The 21,318-nt window shown below is 38.0% G+C and overlaps 1 protein-coding gene across 2 annotated transcripts in view; it reads left to right on the top strand.

Annotated features, from left to right (window-relative positions):
- The window catches only part of CUBN (cubilin), a 284,543-nt gene that overhangs the window by 37,155 nt on the left and 226,070 nt on the right, over positions 1-21,318 (top strand). For both annotated transcript variants that reach the window (XM_023256399.2, XM_003988129.5), the window contains exons 15-17: positions 96-277; positions 2,078-2,240; positions 3,901-4,088. In XM_023256399.2, coding sequence (XP_023112167.2) covers positions 96-277; positions 2,078-2,240; positions 3,901-4,088 — 533 coding nt within the window. The remainder of the gene's footprint in view (positions 1-95; positions 278-2,077; positions 2,241-3,900; positions 4,089-21,318) is intronic.

Here is a 21,318-nt window from a genome sequence, read left to right as displayed (position 1 = left end):
AACAAAGCTTGTCTTTTTGCAATAAAGGCTTCCATAATGCTATATAAATTGTAACATGTATACAAATGTCAAGTTATTTTTTCCTCTTATTTTAGAGTGTGGAGGTGTACTGACAGGCACTTATGGTTCTATTAAGTCTCCGGGATATCCTGGAAACTATCCTTCAGGAAGAGATTGTGTCTGGAAAGTTATAACCAGTCCTGGCCTCTTGATAACATTTACTTTTGGGACCTTGAGTCTGGAGCACCATGATGATTGCAGCAAAGATTATCTTGAGGTAAACAAATGTAATTAGATAGAACATGTCATGATATGGTTAGAACTCAAAGAGCTATGCTTTGGTGATACCTGTGGATGACTTCAATTTCCTTGCAATAGTTAGATATAGTCTTCAGTAGGCAGCCAATGTCTGAGCCTTTGCTGACTCCTTATTCTTAATTGTGCCAGCTTGTTGCTTCTTCTGGGTCTCATTTGAATCTGGGAAATAGACTGCCTTACTTTTCCCTGTCATTTCCTGGAAGCCCAGTCCCCTAATAAGGGAATAGAAGAATTAACAAAATAAACATTCAGTAACGGGTATCTTTTCCAATGCAGAATCAAGATTTCAGTTATCTATGGGAACCCAACATGTTATTTCACAAGCTGGCTATAGTGTTCCATGAAGAAAAATAACTTAAGAGCAATTGTGTTGTAATGCATTGCTAAAGGGTGAGCCTAGAATATACTCATAATTGTCATTGGGAGAAGAGCCAATCTGTGTCCCTCCTGGTTACCATTAGCAAAAGTTTAAATTATACAAGTAGAAAAATGGGCTGTTGTATTCAAATGCCCTAAGCATATAGGTATATCTGAAATGTTGCTCTGCATTTATAGACTGAAAAGATCATTGAGAAGACTGAGTTTTTACATTGCTCTTGTCTTTTTGTTACCATAAATCACAGTAGTCCTTGCAGTAGTGATAAAAGACAATATGCCCTTCCAAGTCCATTAGAGAATGGAGGGCTTTGGAATTACTCACAAAGGATAGAAAGGTGTGACTGACAAACAGGGATCTCCACAAATGAAAGTCATTAGTAATTTAGCAGTTGTAATGGATTTGAAACCTTTGGGAATGACTGGAAGATCTACCCCTCCCTAGAAAATTTCAGCAACATAATCCTTTAAATGTTGACAGTAGCATGGATTTTTTGAAATTAATTTCAGTGAGTTCCATCATATTAAAATTAGAGGCTTTGTTTTTTGCTCCTACATAATTCCTTGATACATATATAATAGAAAGCATTAATCATTCTGATAATATTGAAATACTTCTCACTTCTCAACAATATTTCAAGGAACTAGTTATATATAGGAATAGAATAATGCTGTCCTATAGCTTTGCGGCCAATAGAAAAAGTAATTTGAGTGGACAGAATTCGCCATGTTAAAATATTATTTTGTTCACTGATGTTTGGTGTTCTATGATGTACAGGATTTGCAGTTACAACAGTTATAGAGAGGTTACCGTGATTATTTAAGAAATTAAAAACCAACAATTAAAAAGAATTTCTCAGATCATACGATCATTATCACAGTACCTAATTAGTATTAGGATTATATACTTTTAAAATACATTTAAACTGTCTTTATGTTGTGTCTGATCTGACTTTACTTCCTTTCCACCTCTGATCCTTCTGAAACAAGTTGTGAATCAGTCAACATTGTTAGCATTCCTTCTTCTATTTTCTTTCAATATATTCATTTTCTCCTTCTCAATTACTAGGAATTAATTTCTCATTTCAAAACCAACACCTGGTGGGGGGGGAACCTAGGAAAGAAAACATAGAGAAAGATTCATGAGAAGATTTCAAAGTACACATCTAGCCTCGGAATTAGGATTTAGACAGAAGATACGGCATCAGGGATGATGGGTGCAGGGGACTACCCTTTAGTGAGCTGCAGCTGATATGTGCGAGATGGGAAAACCTGTAAGACCCACCAGTTTCAAATGACAGGTTTTCTGAAGTTAAGGTACAAAATGACTCGTTTTGTCAACATCTGACCTGTTTGTGCTTAATGGTTCGTTCTTTTGTTTTAGATTCGAGATGGTCCTCTGTATCAGGACCCCGTTCTTGGAAAGTTCTGCACCACCTTCTCTGTACCACCACTGCAGACCACAGGTCCCTTTGCCAGAATTCATTTTCATTCTGACAACCAGATTAATGACCAAGGCTTCCATATCACCTACTTAACATCAGCATGTAAGTAACCTGAACAACTGGGAGCTTCATATGAATGTGAGGGACTGTGCTATGCTTTTATGCTTAGAGCTTGTGTTGACATCTTAAAACAAACCAGCAAACAATGAAAAACAAAAAAATACTCTGATTTAAAAAAAAGTTTTTTAATGTTTATTTATTATTGAGAGACAGAGGGAGACAGAGCATGAGCATGGGAGGGACAGAGAGAGGAGGAGACACAGAATCTGAAGCAGGCTCTGGGTTCTGAGCTGTTAGCACAGAGCCCGACGCGGGGTTTGAACTCACAAACTGCGAGATCATGACCTGAGCCAAAGTTGGATGCTTAACCGACTGAGCCACCCAGGTGGCCCCTCTATGATTTTTACTTTGGGGCTTTTATTCTTAACATACATCATTGTGCTCTGATGAGAATTCACAGGAAAAACACCTTTCAAGTCTCAATATCAGCAAAACTAACAGTGAACACCTTCCACAGGTCTCCTTTCTTCATTCACTCTGCCTTTGGGCTGAATTTATAGTAAACTTTTTGTAATCTGTGTGGTCGGTGCATACTTGTTCTCTGTGCATGTCACTCCCCCTGAGCACATCCTGCTGTTCTCTGTTCATTATTCCTTTAACTGGATTCATTTGTCTAGTTGTATATATATTTTTTGTCACATGTCTTTTATAAACTGCCTCAAATCTTTCTGGAATGAAGGAGAACATAAACGTATTTAAAAGGCAATTTGGGAGCGCCTGGGTGGCTCGGTCGGTTGAGTGTCTGACTTCGGCTCAGGTCATGATCTCACGGTCCGTGAGTTCGAGCCCCGCGTCGGGCTCTGTGCTGACCGCTCAGAGCCTGGAGCCTGTTTTGGATTCTGTGTCTCCCTCTCTCTCTGCCCCTCCCCTGTTCATGCTCTGTCTCTCTCTGTCTCAAAAATAAATAAACTTTAAAATTTAAAAAAATAAATAAATAAAAAAATAAAAGGCAATTTGTAGGGGCACCTTGGTGGCTCACTCAGTTAAGCGTCTATCTCTTGAGGTTGGCTCGGGTCATGATCTCTTAGTTCGTGGGCTCAAGGCTGCTTGAAATTCTCTCTCCCTCTCTCTCTCTGCCCCTACCCTGCTCATGCTCTTTCTCTCTCAAAATAAATAAATAAACTTGGGGTGCCTGGGTGGCGCAGTCGGTTAAGTGTCCGACTTCAGCCAGGTCACGATCTCACGGTCCGTGAGTTTGAGCCCCGCGTCAGGCTCTGGGCTGATGGCTCGGAGCCTGGAGCCTGTTTCTGACTCTGTGTCTCCCTCTCTCTCTGCCCCTCCCCCATTCATGCTCTGTCTCTCTCTGTCCCAAAAATAAATAAAAAACGTTGAATAAATAAATAAATAAATAAATAAATTAATTAATTAAAACAATCAAAGAGCAATTTGTAGAAGAGACCGTTAGATTGGAAGTTAGATTACACATCTCTGTATCTATTTCTTTAGGCTCTACATGGATGTTCCACAAGCACACAACAAACTGAAAATATAATTGGAGACATAAACCTGTACAGGGTGAATTAGGTTGGATATATGATTGTGTGTGTATGGGCGTAAGTTTCTAAAAATGGTGTGTAATGCCTAAGAGCCACAGGCATGGCCATTCGCATGACCTTTCCCTTCTCTTCCCTGTTCTCTTCAGCGGATCTACATTGTGGAGGAAACTACACAGACCCAGAGGGCCTTCTCTTTTCTGACTTGTCTGGACCTTTCACTCACAACAGACAATGCATCTATATTATAAAGCAGCCCCTAGGAGAACAAATACAGGTCAACTTCACCCAGGTGGAGCTGGAAGGCCAGAGTGGCTGTGCTCAGAGTTATATTGAGGTAACTTGTACTACTCCTAGGCCCTTAGATGATGTTTATCAACATTTTTATATTCTCTACAGTCTAGTGGTTTTCAAGCAGTTGTAGGGCCAGCAGCGTGAAAATTCTCTGGATGATCTGGATGTTAGGAATGCAATTCTGTGTCCTATCTCAGACCTACTGAATCAGAACCTCTTGGGATATATGCCCAGTAACCTGCACCCCAACCGTCCCAGTGATTGTGACTCAGGCTAGAGTCTGAGAACAACTGTTCTAGAGAGTAGGAAAGAATTTGCCAAAAATAGATCTATAGTTGGTGAAACAGGAGATTGGTAATGAAATAGCAAAGGACAGAAATGTAAGCTGAGACTAGGAACTCAGATGCTATGAAACTGACCCTTAATAACTAAGGTGAGTGCAAATAAGAAGGACTAATAAGTTGTACTAATAAGACATCGTTTTCATGGATTGTCCAGGAAACTCAACCCAGAAAAGGAAAAGGATTTGCCCAGGTGAGCTGGTTATTCAGTGGCAGAGAAGTCAGGGTGTTGAACAGCCCTTGTTTTGGAGTTTAGTTTCTTTTTCCTTCATCAGCACTACTTCTCTCTCAAAAAACTTTAGCTCTGATTTAAGTGTGTGTAATTATTGTAATAACAAAGAATATCTGAAACAAAAAGGCAGTTTTTGTTTGCCTGGCCTGGTATTTCTTTTGCTTAATTATCGGTCAAGCCACAAATTAAAGTGTTTAGCAAGAAAGACAAAACACTTTTTGTTGGGTGCAATCATTTTATATAAACTCAGAGAGGCATTGACAGTTTTGTTTGCTCATGGAGTTAGACCCAATTTATTTTTCCAGGAAAAACCTTTGTAACCCCTTGCCCTCTTCCCTCCTTTATGTGTAGTGAGGAAACAAAAAATCTTAGCATAAGATCTGGATTTAGCTGAAAAATGAAGTACACTGACCATGGCACCACAGCAATATTTATTTTATTGAAGCGCAATTGAGATACACATCACATTAGTTTCAAGTGTGTACAACATAATGATTCAACATTTGTATTCGTTGCAAAATGATCACCACATAAGTGTATTTACCTACCTGTAACCGTACAAAGTAACACTTTTTTTCGTATGATGAGAACTTTTAAGATTTCATTTTTAGTAACTTTCAAATTTGCAGTACAGTATTATTGATTATAGACCCCATGTTGTACATTACTTCCTCATGGTTTATTTCTTTTATGACTGAAAGTTTGTAGCGACACTCATGAGGTCCATCTGTGTTGTTGCAAATGGCAAGATTTCATTCGTCCTCATCTTCTTTGTCCATTCATCTATCATTGGACACATAGGTTGTTTCCATATCTTGGGTATTGTAAATAATGCTGCAGTGAACATAGACGTGCATATATCTTTTTCAAATTAGTGGTTTCCTTTTCTTTGGTTAAATACTAAGAAGTAGAATTGTTGGATCATATTGTACTTGTATTTTTAATTTTCTGAGGAACTTCCATATTGTTTTCAATAGTGGTTACACCCCCACCAACAGTGCACGAGGGTTCCTTTTTTTTTTTTTTTTTTACCACATCTTCGCTAACATTTGTTATTTTTTTGTCTTTCTGAGAATAACTATTCGCACGGGTGTGAGGAGTTATCTCAGTTTTGATTCGCATTTCCTGGACCATTAGTGAGGTTGAGCATCTTGTCACGAGTCTGCTGAACATTTGTGTGTCTTCTTTGGAAAATGACTGCTCAGATCCTCTGCCAATTTTTTAATCAGATTTTGTTTGTTATTATTGAATTGTGTGATTTCTTTATATATTTTGGTTTTTAACTATTTATTTGACATATGATCTTCAAATGTCTTCTCCCATTCATTAGGTTGCTTTTTGTTTTGTTCATAGTTCCCTTCACTTTGCAGAAGCTTTTTAGTTTGATGTAGTCTTTGCTCATTTTTCTTTTGCTGCCATTGCTTCTGGAGTCAGATCTAAAAAGATATTGCTAAGACCAATGTCAAAGAGCTTCCCACATGTTTTCTTCTAGGAGTTCTGTGGTTTCTGGTCTTATGTCCAAGACTTTAATCCAGTTTGAGTTAATTTTGTGAATAGTGTAAGATAGTGGTCCAGTTTCATTCTTTTGCATGGGGCGGTCTGGTTTTATCAACACTGTTTATTGAAGATATTTCTTTTCCCCATTGTATGTTCTTGCCTCCTTCATTGTAAATAATAAACCCAGTATAATTGGGTTTATTTCTGGGTTTTCTGTTCTGTTCCATTGATCTTTGTGTCTGTTTCTGTGCCAATACTATACTGTTTTGATTACTCTAGCTTTGCAGTATAGTTTGAAATCAGCGAGCATGCTACCTCCAGCTTTCTTCTTCTTTCTCAGTATGGCTTTAGCTATTTAGAATCTTTCGTGATTCTCTACAAATTTGAGGATTGTTTGTTCTCTTTCTGTGAAAAATGCTGTTGGAATTTTGATAGGGGTTGAATCGAATCTGTGTATCACTTTGGGTAACGTGGACACTTTAACAACATTAATTCTTCCAGTCTATGAGCACAGAATATCTTTACACTTATTTGTGTCTTCTTCAATTTCTTTCATTAGTGTTTTATGGTTTTCAATGTACAGGACTTTTACTTCCTTGGTTAAATTTATTCTATTCTATAGAATAAATTTATTTTATTCTTTTTGATACAGTTGTAATGGAGATTATTTTCTGAATTTCTCTTTCTGAGACCTTGTTACTAGTATATAAAAATGCAACATAGTTCTGTATATTGATTTGACACTCTGCAGCTTTACTGAATTTATTAGCTCTAATGGTTTTTGGTCTGCTATGTAGGATTTTCTATATATAAATCATGTCTTCTGCAAATAGTTGCTGTTTTAACTTCTTCCTTTCCAACTTGGGTACCCTGCCCCCTTTTTTTCATTTTCTTGTGTATTCACTTGCTAGGAATTCCAATATTTTGTTAAATAAAAGAGGCAAGCATAGGCATCTATCTTGTTCCTGATTTTAAGGGAAAAGCTTTTAGCTTTTCTTCACTGAATAATGTTAACTGTGGGCTTGTCATATATGGCCTTTATTATGTTGAGGTTACTCTACCTATACCTACTTTGTTGAGGCTTTTTATCATAAATGGATGTTGAATTTATTCGAATGCTTTTTCTTTGTCTATTGAGATGATTGTATGATTTTTATCCTTCATTTTGTTAATGTAGTATGTCACAATAATTTATTTGCATATACGAAAACATCCTTGCATTCCTTGGAATAAATCACACTTGATTGTGGTACATTATTCTTTTGATATATTGTTGAATTCAGTTTATTGATATTTTGCTGAGGATTTTTGCATCTAAGTTCATCAGGAATATTGGCTTAGAATGCTTTTTTTTGGTGGTGTTTTTGTCTGGTTTTGGTATTAGGGTAATGCTGGACTCAGAAAATGAGTTTGGAAGCATTCCTTACTTTTCAAATTTTTGAAAGAGTTTGAGGTGGATAAGTTTTAAATCTTTGAATGTTTGGTAGAATTCATCACTGAAGCCTGGACTTTTGATTGTTGGTTGATTTTTGACTACGGACTCAATCTCTTTTTTAATAGCTGGTCTATTCAGATTCTCTCTTTTTCATGATACAGTATAGGTGTATGTTTCTAGGAATTTATCCATTTCTTTTAGTTTGTCCAATTTGTTGGCATATAATTTTTCAAAGTAGTTTCTTATGATCCTTTGTATTACTGTGGTATCTGGTAACTTCTCCTCTTTCATTTCTGGTTTTCTTTTGTTTGAGCCCTCTGTTTTTCTCGGTTAGTGTCACTAAATGTTTGTCAATTTTGTTTATCTTTTCAAAGAACCAGCTATTAGTTTCATTGATTAATTTGTGCTCTCTTTTAAATCTGCATTTCATTTATTTTCGCTCTGATCTTTATTATTTCTTACCTTCTACTAATTTTGGAGATAATTTGTTTTTCTTTATCTAGTTCATTTAGGTGTAAGCTTAGGTGGTTTATGTGAGATTTTTCTCATTTCATGAGGTAAGCCTAAATCTTGCTTGCCTATTAGAACTGCTCTTGCTGCATTCAATACATTTTGGTATGATGTATTAGCATTTTCGTTTGACTCCAGGTAGTTTTAAAAATTTATTCTTTGATTTGTTCATTGACCCATTGGTTTTCAGTAGCATGTTGTTTAATCTTCACGTTTGTGATTTTTAAAGATTTCTTCTTATAATTGATTTCTAGTTTCATACCACTGCAGTTGGAATAGATGCTTGATTTGATTTCAGTCTTCTTATATTTATTGAGAATTGTTTTCTGTTCTAACATATGATCCAACCTGGAGAATGTTCCATGTGAACTTGAGGAGAATGTATATTTTGATGCTTTGGGGTGGAATGTTGTGTATATATCTATCAAGTCCATGTGGTATAATGTATCATTTAAGGTTGATGTTCCATAGTAATTTTCTGTTTGGATGATCTATCCATCGATGTAAATGGGGTGCTAAAGTTTCCTACTATAACTCTATTACTGTCAATTTTTCCCTTTAGGTGAGTTAGTATTTGCTTTACATATTTAGGTTCTTTCCTGTTGGGTACATAAATACTTATAAATGTTATACCTTTTGTTGGATTGACCCCTTAATCATCATGTAATGCCTGTCTTTGTCTTTTATAAGCATCTTTGTTTTAAACTCTATTTTATTTGATATTTGTATAGCTACCCCAACTTTCTTTTGGTTCCCATTTGTGGGAAATATCCTTTTTCATCACTTCACTTTCAACCCATGTGTGTCCTTACATCTGAAATGATTCTCTTGTAGGCAGCATATAGATGGGCCTTGTTTTTCTATTTTTATTTTTTTAATACATCCAGCCCCTCAATGTATTGGAGAATTTAGCACATTTACATTTAAAGCAATTATTGGTAAGTATATACTTACTCTACTTTGCTTATTGTTTTCTTTGTGTTCTGTAGTTACTCTCTGTTCCTTTTTTCTTCTATTTGGCTTATTCTCTTGTGGTTTGATGACTTTCTATAGTAGTATGCTTGGATTCCTTTTTCATTATCTTTTGTGTATCTACTATAGGTTTTTGCTTTGTGGTTACCATGAGGCTCACATATAACAGCCTATATTTATTACAATTTATTTTCAGTTGACAGCAAATTAAATTTTAACACATTCTAAAATTCTACATTTTTACTACCCCCACTACATTTTATCTTTTTGATGTCACATTTTACATCTTTTTATTCTGTATATCCCTTCAGTAATTATTGTGGTTATCATTTTTTTTACTACTTTTCTCTTTTAATCTTCTTACTAATATTATAAGTGATTAATTCACTCTTTACTATATATTTACCTTTACCATTGAGATTTTTTACTTTCATATTTGTTCTTGTAACTGATACGCACCCTTTCTTTTTAGCTTAAAGAAGTTCTTTTAATTTTTCTCATAAAATTGTTTAGTGTTGAATTCCTTTAGCTTTTATTTATCTGGAAAGCTCTATATCTCTCTGTCAATTTTGAATGATAACCTTGCTGAGTAGAGTATTCTTGGTTGGAAGTTGTTTTCTTTCAGCACTTTGAACATATGCTCCTCAATTCTTGCCTGCAAATTTTCTGCTAAGAAATCTGCTGGTAGTGTTATTGTGGTTCCTTTATACATAACATGTCTTTCTCTTACTGTTTTTAAGATTCTCTCTTTAACTTTTGACATTTTAATTATAGTGCGTCTTGGTGTGGGTCTCTTTGAATTCATTTTCTATGGACCTCTATGGGCTTCCTGGATCTGGATGTTTCTTTCTTTCCCCAAATTAGGGACTTTTTCAGCCATTATTTCTTCAAATAAGTTTTCTGCCCCTTTCTCTCTCCTCCCTCGGGGACCCCTATAATGTGGCTGTTATTCTACTTGATGATGTCTGATAGGTTCTTTAAGCTATTTTTGGTTTAAATTTTTTTTCTTCTTGCTGCTCTGTTTGTGAGTTGGACTGTCCTGTCTTCCATCTCACTGATTCTGTCTTCTGCTTCATCTCAATTGTTGTTGAACCCTCCTAGTGTATTTTTCAGAGCAGTTATTGTGTTCTTTATTTCTGTGGCTTCAGTTTGGTATTTTCTTATACTTTCTGTCTCTTTGTTGAAGTTCTCACTGTGTTCATCGATTCTTCTTCAGAGGTCAGTGAGCATCTTTATGACCATTACTTTGAACTCTTTATCAGGTAAATTATTTATCTTTGTTTCATTAAGATATTTCCCTCCCTGCCTCCTTACTCCCCACCCCCCTGCCCCGCACTCCTAGGGTTTTATCTTGTTCTTTCATTTGAACATATTCCTCTGTCTCCTCATTTTGTTTATCTCTCTGTGTCCCTTTCTATGTATCAGGCGTAACAGCTATCTTTCCAGGTCTTATATGAATGATCTTTTGTAGGAAATAAACCTTATCATTTAACCTTTCCCTAAGCCTTCGGTGTCTTTCAAACCTTTGTGATTGTCTAAGCAGCCTGACTTTTTCTTGGTAGGTCCCAGTTATTGAGGGTATGCCAAGACCTATGAGTGTTCCCGAGAGGTGATCTCAGTCAGCACTTAGTTTCAGGCTGATTAGAAGCTAGATCCTCAGGCAGCAGCTTTTATGGTATGCAAATATATACAATCCTGTGGGACCTCAATTGTACCCTCTGCTGGCTCTGGTTCAAGTGATCTAGATGTGTCCCCTTAGCAACAGTTGCAAATTTCAAGTCTCCATATAAGTGTTTGGACTTTTTTCTGGGAGGTATTGTTGAGATGTAGTGAGATCAAGTACGAGCTCAAAGATGCTTTCCTATAGCCTCTGTTTCCCAAGAACACTTTCGTAACCTGAAATTCCTGTCAGGTAGATAGGACTTTTTCACAGCAAGTCTGGGAATGTGTTTCAGTCTGCTGTCTGTGCAATGCCCTACGGTGATAGCCTGTCAAGAATTTTCTTTCCATTTGTTTCAGACCCATAGGACCTAGGCCCAATCCCCCTTGGCCATGAGAACCAGACAGATTCTCATGGGACATTCCTTGTATGGATTGCATCAGCTGGCTGGCTTTGGTGGTGCCACTGTGAAGGAGCATGCAGGGGTGGGGCGCTCACTAGGTCATCATTGGCAAGGCCAAGGTGGAGTGGCATATGAGGGTGGGGCACTCACCTAGCTGACTTTGGGTAAACTGCTGAATAGTGGTGTATAGGAGTGGGGTGCTCGTCCACCTTAGACGGGCTCATGGGGTGCAGCACATAAAGTCTGAGCATGCCCACCAGCACTAGCAGGTTAGAAGGAAAATGCTGAAAATGGTACCTGCCAGTGTCTCTGTCCCCAGAGGGAGTTTCTTAGGCTCCTGCTCTTCTGGCGGGTGCTTTAAGAACAGTAAATGAATCTCCTTTACTTACGGTCTAAGTGCTTTTCAAACTGCTGCTTCTGTACTAGGTCCCAGGGTGAGTGAGTCTGTGTGTGAGCTCTTGAAGAGTGAAGGCTCCACTCCTTACAGCCATATGGTTCCTGGACCTAAGCCTCACTGGTTTTCAAAACCAGACATTTTTGGGCTCTCATCTCCTTGGTGTAGGTTCCAAGATTTGGGTCCCTGATGTGGGGCCAACCCCCTTGCTCCTCAGGGAGATTGTGAGATGCCTCAACTGTGGGCTGCTGTACTAGAGATGGTGTTTTTGGAGAGACTGTGTCTCCCATTTTGATGTGCCCCTTTTATTTCTTTTGTGGAGGAGCTTGTTCAGGTATTTTTCAGGCCATCTTCAGAGGGAGTTTTTCTGTATGTAGCTGTAGATTTGTTGTGTTCCTAGGAGGAGGTGAGTTCAGGAACTTTCTATGCTGTCATCTTAAACTGCTTCTCTGGATTCAGCAACATAGTTGTTTTTTTTGTTTTTTTTTAAACCAGAGACTTTTGACTTAGATGGTGAGGTAAACGTGTATACTCATTCCGTTTACGTTCTCTTAAGTATCTCATAAAGTACGTTAAAGTTTTATGCTATCTATTTTAGATACATTTATGTAAATAAAAATTAAATTTCCAACATCCGCTTTTTAACTTTAAGAACAGTAAAAATAGCTTGCACTTAGAGACTACTTACTATGTACCAAGTGCTATTCTAAGCCTTTAAAATACTATAAAATTTATATAAAATATAAATATAAATATAAGATTTACTATAAAACACTAATAAATTAAGTAGATAACCATTACTAACTTTCTACTGTCTGTTGGACAGTAGTAACTCATTTACATGAGTTAATTCTTTGAATCTTCACAACAACTGTTATTATTCCTTTGTGATATGAGGAAACTGAGGCCCAGAGAAGTTGTCACTTGCCCATGGTTACATGTCTGTGGAGTAGGGGAGCTGGACGCTGAATTCGTTCCAGTTGTACTGTTCTCTGATAAGAACAGAAACACAATTGTGTGGCTATGACTACAAAAGGTGGATCCCCTTCCATAAGAAGGAAGCTCTTATGAATTTCCCAATTCCATATGTGGCTCCCTGGTCACAGGACTGTAATACGGAACCAGGCACAATGCTTTTCTCAGATAGGAAGAACTATAATTCTAATTTTTAGGGAAATCTGAGTACCTTTCTATTAGCGGCTATGTGGTGGTTCTAATGACTCGAAGCAGTCATCAAAGCATCTGGAATGATATATCCTCTCTGGCATTGCAGTGCTCTCTAACTGAATTTCCATAAGGCGTTACATGAATTCTGAATTGCTGTGGAAAGTTATTAAAAAAAAAACAACAACAAGCATCCAAAGAGTTAATTTTATAAAACAGAGTGGGAGAATGTTTTATGGCCAGAAGAGGATTATAGTTAATTTATCTAAGTTCTTATTTATTTTTTTCAGTCATTTGATGACTGTAGAAGCTTGGAAAATTCTTCATCTGGATGTTTCAGTTTCTACTTCCACAAGATGCCCTACCTATCCTTCAAACTTTGTGTTAATAAGTAAAGGCAGTGAATGATAAAAGAAGGGTCAGCAATTAAAAACATAATAAGAATGCAAGGTTTTCCTAGGCCAGATTTCTAACTCCTGCCTTGAATTTATCAGTTCAGAGACAGCTGATAAGACCTTTCATGGCTGGCCATTGAAGTATTGACATTCTGATGTGCACACACACTCAAAGTCTTGATCAGATTTCCCTCAGGGGTTGTTGATGGAAAAAAATACAAGAGTGCTATTAGAAGGACAGGACATGTATAGTAATTTAAATAATTGAATAGATTTTCTATTATGTCCTTGACCATCCTAAAGGAATACAATCAATTGATTTATAGAATTTTAGCACCAGCAAGGGTCTCAGAGGTCATGTAATTTAAATTCCTAATTTTACCAATGAGGAAATTGAGGTCACAAAGATCAAACTCTAGTTACTGTCAGAATAGGATTTAGATGTACCTTCATGGGATTCTGGATAGACATATGTTGACTCACATCAATTTCTTGCCAGTAAATCATATCCCTCTATTGGGGTAATTTGTGAATTAACCCATTTTATTTTTAAAAAGTACGTATATTTCTTTTCATGTCCTTCAGACAGTAGGCATGGAAGAAAGTGGTGCTGGAACCAAATTCAAATGGCATTATTATGAATCAATATATTGCTCCCTGAAATGATGGTTTCATTTTTTAAAGGTATATCTAAAAAGTTAATGTTTAAGCAAAGGAATAAAAAAAGAATAATGGTATTTTAGGTACATTAATGGTTTGGAGAGCAGATGACTTTGCCATTTACTAACTCTATGAGAGAGAAAAGACCACCCAAAATTTTAGAAAGAGTGAAAAGCAGAGAGGGAATTCTAGAGAGATCTGGGAGAATGATAATAGAAAACTTTCTTTTGAAGGAATAGATGCCCCTCTAAAAATCCTAGATCTTCTCATTATGTAGTTCCAGTTGGCTTTTGCCATGTGAATATATCCTTTAAATGAAGATGTTATTGCCTAGTCTATCTTTTTTCATGTATAGTGTAGTTTTGAAAGAATTTTTGCTCAGTAAGAGAGCTCTGTAAAACTTTTATTGAGAATAAAATTTAACTATAGAAGATAATAAATGTGGTATTGGCCAGACCCAGTATAGCATATCTTTATTTTTCTTTTTGTTTAACAAGAAGCACACATTTATGAATTAATTCTTGGATTTATATCTCTCTCTCAACTAAAGTTTCTGCTTTTAAAAACACACATTGCCCATGGGTGATGTAATGTGGCTGGTAACAAAATAATGAGTACAGCAAGAACAGATCAACTGTTAGTTCATCTGTTTTTGGCAAAGAGAGCTTTTACATTGTATGGAACAAATCAATGAATCGGGCAGAAGCATCTTTCCAGGAAAAAAAGCAGCACCTCTCATTAATATTTCATAAGTGATTTAGGCCGTCAGAACTCTAAGTGAAGGACACATAAGGAAGTCATGAAAGTTTAATTTTTAATCCCAGAGAGTGCAAGTAGTAGGCTGAATAATAATTTTAGAAGCCTGTATGATGCTAAGGACAGGGCTTGAAATGGGATATAGAAAGAAATGAATAGAATCTCCTTGACCAGTCCTGGATCCTCTGACCCCTGGGTAGCCAAGAATTCTGGTAAGTGGAAAGGGAACCACATAAGAGAGGCAGATAAGGGAAGGGGAAGCAGAAGTGCCTTCTGAGGAAATAGGAGGGCTTCTGAGAAAGTTGTTCCTTCTTAGAAGTGGAAAGCAAACAGAGATCAATGGCACAGAAGAGTTGAAGACTCTAATAAGATAGAGAGAAGTAAGTTATACTAATTTGTTGTCTGAAATATACAGAATGTGTACCTATTCTTCAAGTGTCATTGAATGACATTAACCATGTTTTATTTTATTTTTTAATTAATTAATTAATTTATTTATTTATTTATTTTTGAGAGAGAGAGAGAGAGAGAGAGAGAGAGAGAGAGAGAGAGAGAGCTCGCTCCATGTACGAGCAGGGGAGGGGCAGAGAGAGAGGTGGGGAGAGAGAGAATCTCCAGCAGGCTCTGCATTGTGAGTGTGGAACCAGACTTGGGCCTCGAACTCACAAACCATGAGATCATAACATAAGCTGAGATAAAGAGTCGGACTCTTAGCTGACTGAGCCACCCACGTGCCCCCATATTAGCCATATTTTAGACCTCTTGCCAATCCCAGCCAATTCACAAAACAAAAATTGTATGCATATCTCTTGGAAATCTATAAACTCTCTCCTAAATAATTACTGGGTTAAGGAAGGAAATAGAAAATGAAATGAAAGACAATGTAGAAAATAAGAAAGAGAAAATGCTAGGTATCAAAATCTGTGAGACATGATGAAACTCAATGTCCAGGTAAAATCTTCAAGCTTATAAAGAAGGAGCTAAAAATTGGAAGAGTGAGGGAGTACGACAAGCTGAAAGACTGGAGACCTATCTTCCCTCTGATCTTTTGTCACTTCCCCCTCTTCTTCCCACTCCTTCCCTCCCCCACCCCGCCCAGCTGGCCCCACACAGCTTTCCCACATCTCCACGCAAGACTTCCTTTTGCTTTTTGTTAGGCATTGAAGCTGTTCATCTCCATCCTTGAGGTTGGTTGAGGGAGGGCTACGACAACGTTTGGTCCGCCTGAAGACACTTGTTATCCTCAAGGGAACATGCTGGTTACAGTCTCATGGCTGTGACTCACCGAATAATTCTTAAGAGTAAAAACCTGAATGGCAGAGAAAGACTTCTGACAACTGAAACCGGAAGGCAGCTGCAGTAAGAGAACAACCAACGGAGGCCGAGGAGTATTGTTCTCCAGTTAAGCACATGTTGAAATTCATTTTAGCTCAGAGAAATAGTCTTTCTGGAGACGGCAGGAAAAAAGGGGAAATGAAGTGATATTCAATAGCTGGCTTTCTTGAGCATATTGGATTTAGGGTTTTGGCAGCAACTGGAAACACTGGGTTACTATCTTAGCTCTGTGGTCAGCGCGGTCTTTCCACAATTGCTTGGCCATCCTGGTCTTTTGTCGTGGAGTGACAAAACACGCCGTTGCTCAGGTGAAAGCATCCCGTAGCCTGGTGTAGTGGGAGCCGGGGAAAAGAGTGAGATGGTAGTCCCACCTAGTTTGGGAGGTGTGAGGCATGGTACAGAACAGATCCTTGCTGTATGTGACGGAGTTGCATGCTCATGGGGAGATCGCAAACCCAATGGGACATGGAGATGCACAGGGTGTTGGAAAGGGCACCTATCTCGAGTGCTACAAACCATCTGGAGAAATCGAGAGGATGGCCAGTTCTTTCTGATATAAACAAACACAATATTGCATGGAAACATGAAAAAGGACTTCAACTGTCTCTTTTACTAAGGACAAGATATGTATCATCTGCAAGCCTCAGTTTTCCTCATCTATAATAGGAATAGTAATATAGTCTTCTGAAAAGAATTAAAAGGCTCATCAATTTATTTATCTATTCATTCTCTACATATTTATCAAACGACTTAGATACCAGGCACTGTGCTTGGCAATGGGTGTTTAAAATAGACAGATATTAGGGGCACCTGGGTGGCTCAGTCGGTTAAGTGTCTGACTTTAGCTCAGGTCATGATCTTGTAGTTCATGAGTTCGAGCCCCATGTCGGGCTCTGTGCTGACTGCTTGGAACCTGTAGCCTGCTTTGGATTCTGTGTCTCCCTGTCTCTCCGCCCCTCCCCCACTCGCTCTCTCGCTCTCTCTCTCTCTCTCTGTCTCTCTCTCAGAAATAAACATTAAAAAAATAGATATTAAACAAGCAAGCACCCAACTGTGTAATTTCAGGTTGGGAAACATGCCCTGAAGGAAAGAAACAGTCCCATGGGAGAAAATCATAGGGCTGATGACTTCTATTGAATGGTTAGAAATATCTTCCCCAAAGATGTCACATTTTGGGTCTGAGGATGAGAAGGAGTTAGCAGTGAGTGCCACGAGTCAAGGGAAGGATGCTTCCAGCTGGAAATGCCAACACAGCCTTTGAGAGTGAATTGAGAAAAAAAAAAATCTCGACAAACTCAGAATTGTAAAGAGACTAATGTGGCTGGAATCGCAAAGAAGAGGGAGAGAAAAAAATTAGGCAGGAGCTAGACCTTGTAAGGCTTTGTAGATGCAGGTAAAGAACACAGACTGGCTCAGTGGAAAGGGAAATAATTAGAATGTTTTCAGCACAGTGCCTGGCACCTGTGTGAATGGTTACTAAAAGTTAATGGGAGGATGATTATGATTGTGATGTTGGGGAGAAGAAAAAGGGAGGAGAAGGTGACATAATGGAGTTTGAGATCATGTAGGTTCTCACTTCTAGGTGAAACTAGTCAAGTCTTCTTGATTTGGGGAAAGGAGATTTTTTAAAAAATTAGATAAAGGATAAGTTTACTGTACTGATAGAGATATTAGAAAGGGCACTGTTTCATGAGGCATACAACACTTTAAAATTATAACTATGAGGGGGCGCCTGGTGGCTCATTCGGTTAAGCATCTGACTTCCACTGAGGTCATGATCTCGCAGTTCATGGGTTTGAGCCCTGCGTCCGGCTCTGCGTTGACAGCTGGGAGCCTGGAGCCTGTTTCGGATTCTGTGTCTCACTCTCTCTGCCCCTCCCCTGCTCATGCTCTGTCTCTCTCACTCTCTGTCTCTCTTTCTCTCTCTCAAAAATAAATAAACATAAGAAAAATGTAAAAAAAATAAATGAAATGAAATCATGAAACATAATAACAAATAATGAATGGTAATAACATAAGGAAATAGCTTTTAATCCCTTTGTGGCTTCTCTCATTTCTTATTCCTCACCTTTTTATCGTCTCATTTGCAGTGGGGCCACATCCCCCTCCTACACGCCCAAATTAACCCGAGACTGGTCTGCAGGATCAAGTCTTTATTTAGCTAAGAGGCATTTCAGCCTGAAGCACCTTTCACAAGACGCTGCATGTTCAAACACTGCTGCATGCGAGGGCTCTGTCTACAGCTCTTAGTTAGGCTGAGCTTACATGCCTGCATATTTGGTTGCTTTGAATTAAATCCATTTAATACTTTAAATAGATTTTTGGAATTGTTATATAAAAACATATCTGGATACATGGCAGATACAAACACATTGAGCACATGGATTGAGATGTGGCTTTGGGACCTGGTCCACTGCAGATGTTAAAGCTTACTGCTGACTGGACTCCAAGGGCTCACACTTCAATTTCATATGAACTGTGTTTCTCGGCCCAGTTCATTTTAGCTTTCTCTCCAGGAAATAGTTCGTTTGTAAGAACTCTGTTTGTGTTGTTATTGTTTTAATGAGTAGTTTCTCTCCAAGAACTAGTTCGATCTGATGAATGCAAAAATCAGAAGCCATTTGGGTTATTTCATAGGCTAGAGATCATGGGTCATGGGTTATACACTGTGTCTCTGGGCCTGAAACAGTCAGTCTGAGCTGGATAAGTAAGGCAATCAAAGAGAAACCTGGGCCAGGTCCACAGAACACTGGAATTTTGAATTGGCCCTAGTCATTTCTTTACAAATGTGATCCACTGGAAAGAATGAATTTATTCTGATGGCTCAGGGCTTTACCTGACTTGTTAAGAAAAATCTCTTAACATAAACCAGTTTTTTTTTAAGTTTATTTGTTTTGAGAGAGAGAGAGCGCAAGCAGGGGAGGGGTGGAGCGAGAGAAAGAGAGAATCCCTGCACCGGTGGTGCTTGAACTCATGAACCGTGAGATCATGATCCGAGCCAAAGTCCGACACTTAACCGACTGAGCCACTCAGGTGCCCCAATATAATCCAGATTTAAATACATATCACTTTTCTGTACGTTATACTGCAATAACAAACTGTCTATAACAATCAATACAACAAATCAAAAACAATAACAAACCAAAAATTTCTGTGATTTACAACAGCATACATTTATTGTTTGCCCACATAAACATGTTGGTTTTGGGTCAGTTACGGTTCTGTTGCCAGGCAGTTCACTCTGTTCCATTTGTCCCTGGGACCCAGGTTCTTGATTTTGTAAGAAAAGAAAGAAAAAGGGGCACCTGGGTGGCTCAGTCGGTTAAACGTCTTGACTCTTGATTTCAGCTTAGATCATGATCTCACAGTTCATGAGTTCGAGACCTGCATCAGACTCTGCACTGGTGGCACGGAGCCTGCTTGAGATTCTCTCTCTCTGCCCCTTCCCTCTCATGTGCTCTCTCTCTCTTTCTCAAAAATAAATAAATAAACATTAAAAAAAATAATAAAGGAAAGCAAAAGATGGTTGAATCCTTCAGTTACTCCCAAAGCTTCTGCTTGGAGATAGATGGCATTATCACTTCTGCTCATGTTATGCTGGGCAAAGCAAACCCTAAGGCCAAGCCCAGTCAATAGAAAGAATAAGTATTAATTCTCCATGGGAAGGTGCTGTAAGTTACATGGCAAAGAGCAGAGATGTTAGATCCCCTTACAGGGAGGAATATAAATATTTAGGAAAAAGAATACAGTCTATCCTGGTGCCTAAGCACAAAGAAAAGAGTGTATTTTTGTAGGGGGGTGGTGGCATGCAAATTCACAAGTCCTATAATATTGAATGCAGAATGGGCTGCACCAAATATTGGGGATCACTTTAGAACATTTGATGAACTTTATTTGTCTCTTTCAAAGGATTTGTGGTTAAGATATTGTCATGTCCAGGATCCGCAGAGAATACCGCCATTTAGAATTAATAAGGTTTCATTTCCACAGAGAGAGAGAAATGCAGCCCAAATCAATTGTACCTTTGAGGTTTAGGGCCCTTGAGCCCTATAAGTTCCTCTTAAAACATTTGGACTGCAGCTGCCTTTCTCCTTGCTAAAATCCTTGAATTTCATTAGCAAGGTCCCGGGGGAATGGCCCACTTTAGCTTGCTCTGATGCTATTTGGCCGTTTTTCTCCCTTCTTGGCATCTTCTAACAGGCAAAATGCAAAAGAGAGACTTCAGTCTGAACAGAGGAGCATGGAGTCCCAGAGGATCAGAGAGGAGGGTGATATATTACTCTGTGTTTCATGCTTCTTGGTTTCCAAGAACCAGTATGTTTGTGTCTCTAACAAAAATTGAACCATCATACCACACCTTAAAATTAATGAATCAACAAACGTTTGTCAAATACCTGTTTGCAAAGGTCTGTTAGATGCTAAAGGCATGACAGACGTTATCTCCTCCCCCAGAGATGTGTTTGGTTAGAGAGATATTTAGCATAAGTTTAAGACAATATGCAAAATTCATGTTACGGCTCATAGAAACAAACTGGTTTGGTTATGAGTCAGTGGAGAGGGATGTGATTTTTAACATCTGTGTAAGATTCTATCATACAGCTGTTCCATAATTTATTTAATCACCCTCCTATTATTAGACACTGGGAGTATTTTCAATATTCTAATTATAGAGCAACTTCAATGGGAATCCTTGTGTGTCTTTGCCTGTATCTCGAATGATTTCCCAATAATAGATGTTAAGGAGTGAAGTTACTGAGTCCCACATGAACATTTTGAAGACTCCTCCTGATACATAGTTGAATTATTTTCCAGAAATTTATATATGCTTCCACCAGTTATGGATGGGAGCAACCATATCCCTCCCCTCGCCCTCCGCTTTGAGTATCAGACTTTTAAAATCTTCCCTTTATTGCCCATTTTCCTCAGCCTGGGTAATCCTTCAAATCTCAATTTAAAGGTTATTTCCACTGACAAATATCTATGATGCCCTGTTTGAGTTCAGGGTTTTAGGGTAAAGTCAGTTTCCTTTAAGGCCTTTTTATATTACCCGTTTCTTTATTCTGAAATGAAAATCATAGATGATATAGCCTGAATACACACACACACACACACACACACACACACACACACACACATATATATATATATATATATATATATATATATATATATATATAAAGTTGGAAGTATAGGATTTAGGAGAAATAATGTAAAATATATATTTCCTTATGTCATTAAGTTAAAAGCCTGGGCAAGCTGCATTAGAAGACAAAATGAAACCTTAAATGTTCTCTTTGAATCACTGTGAATGCCACCGTACAAACCCAGGCTGACGTGGCTGTGTAGGTTGGTGACAAATCTTCTGAAATGGCTACCAACTCTTGTCAGATTTCCAGGAAAACAAAACAAAACTTATAATCTTGGAAAATTCAGTGTGTATTAAAATTGGGCAAAAATATTTTAGGTTTAGTATATAAAATAGAGCTAGGTTTTATACTTAGTAACAGAACTGCCACTAC

The sequence above is a fragment of the Felis catus genome, chromosome B4 (assembly GCF_018350175.1).
Source record: "Felis catus isolate Fca126 chromosome B4, F.catus_Fca126_mat1.0, whole genome shotgun sequence".
Lineage (NCBI taxonomy): Eukaryota > Metazoa > Chordata > Mammalia > Carnivora > Felidae > Felis > Felis catus.
Note: the sequence above shows the minus strand (reverse complement) of the source record. Positions and strands in the feature narration are given on the sequence as shown.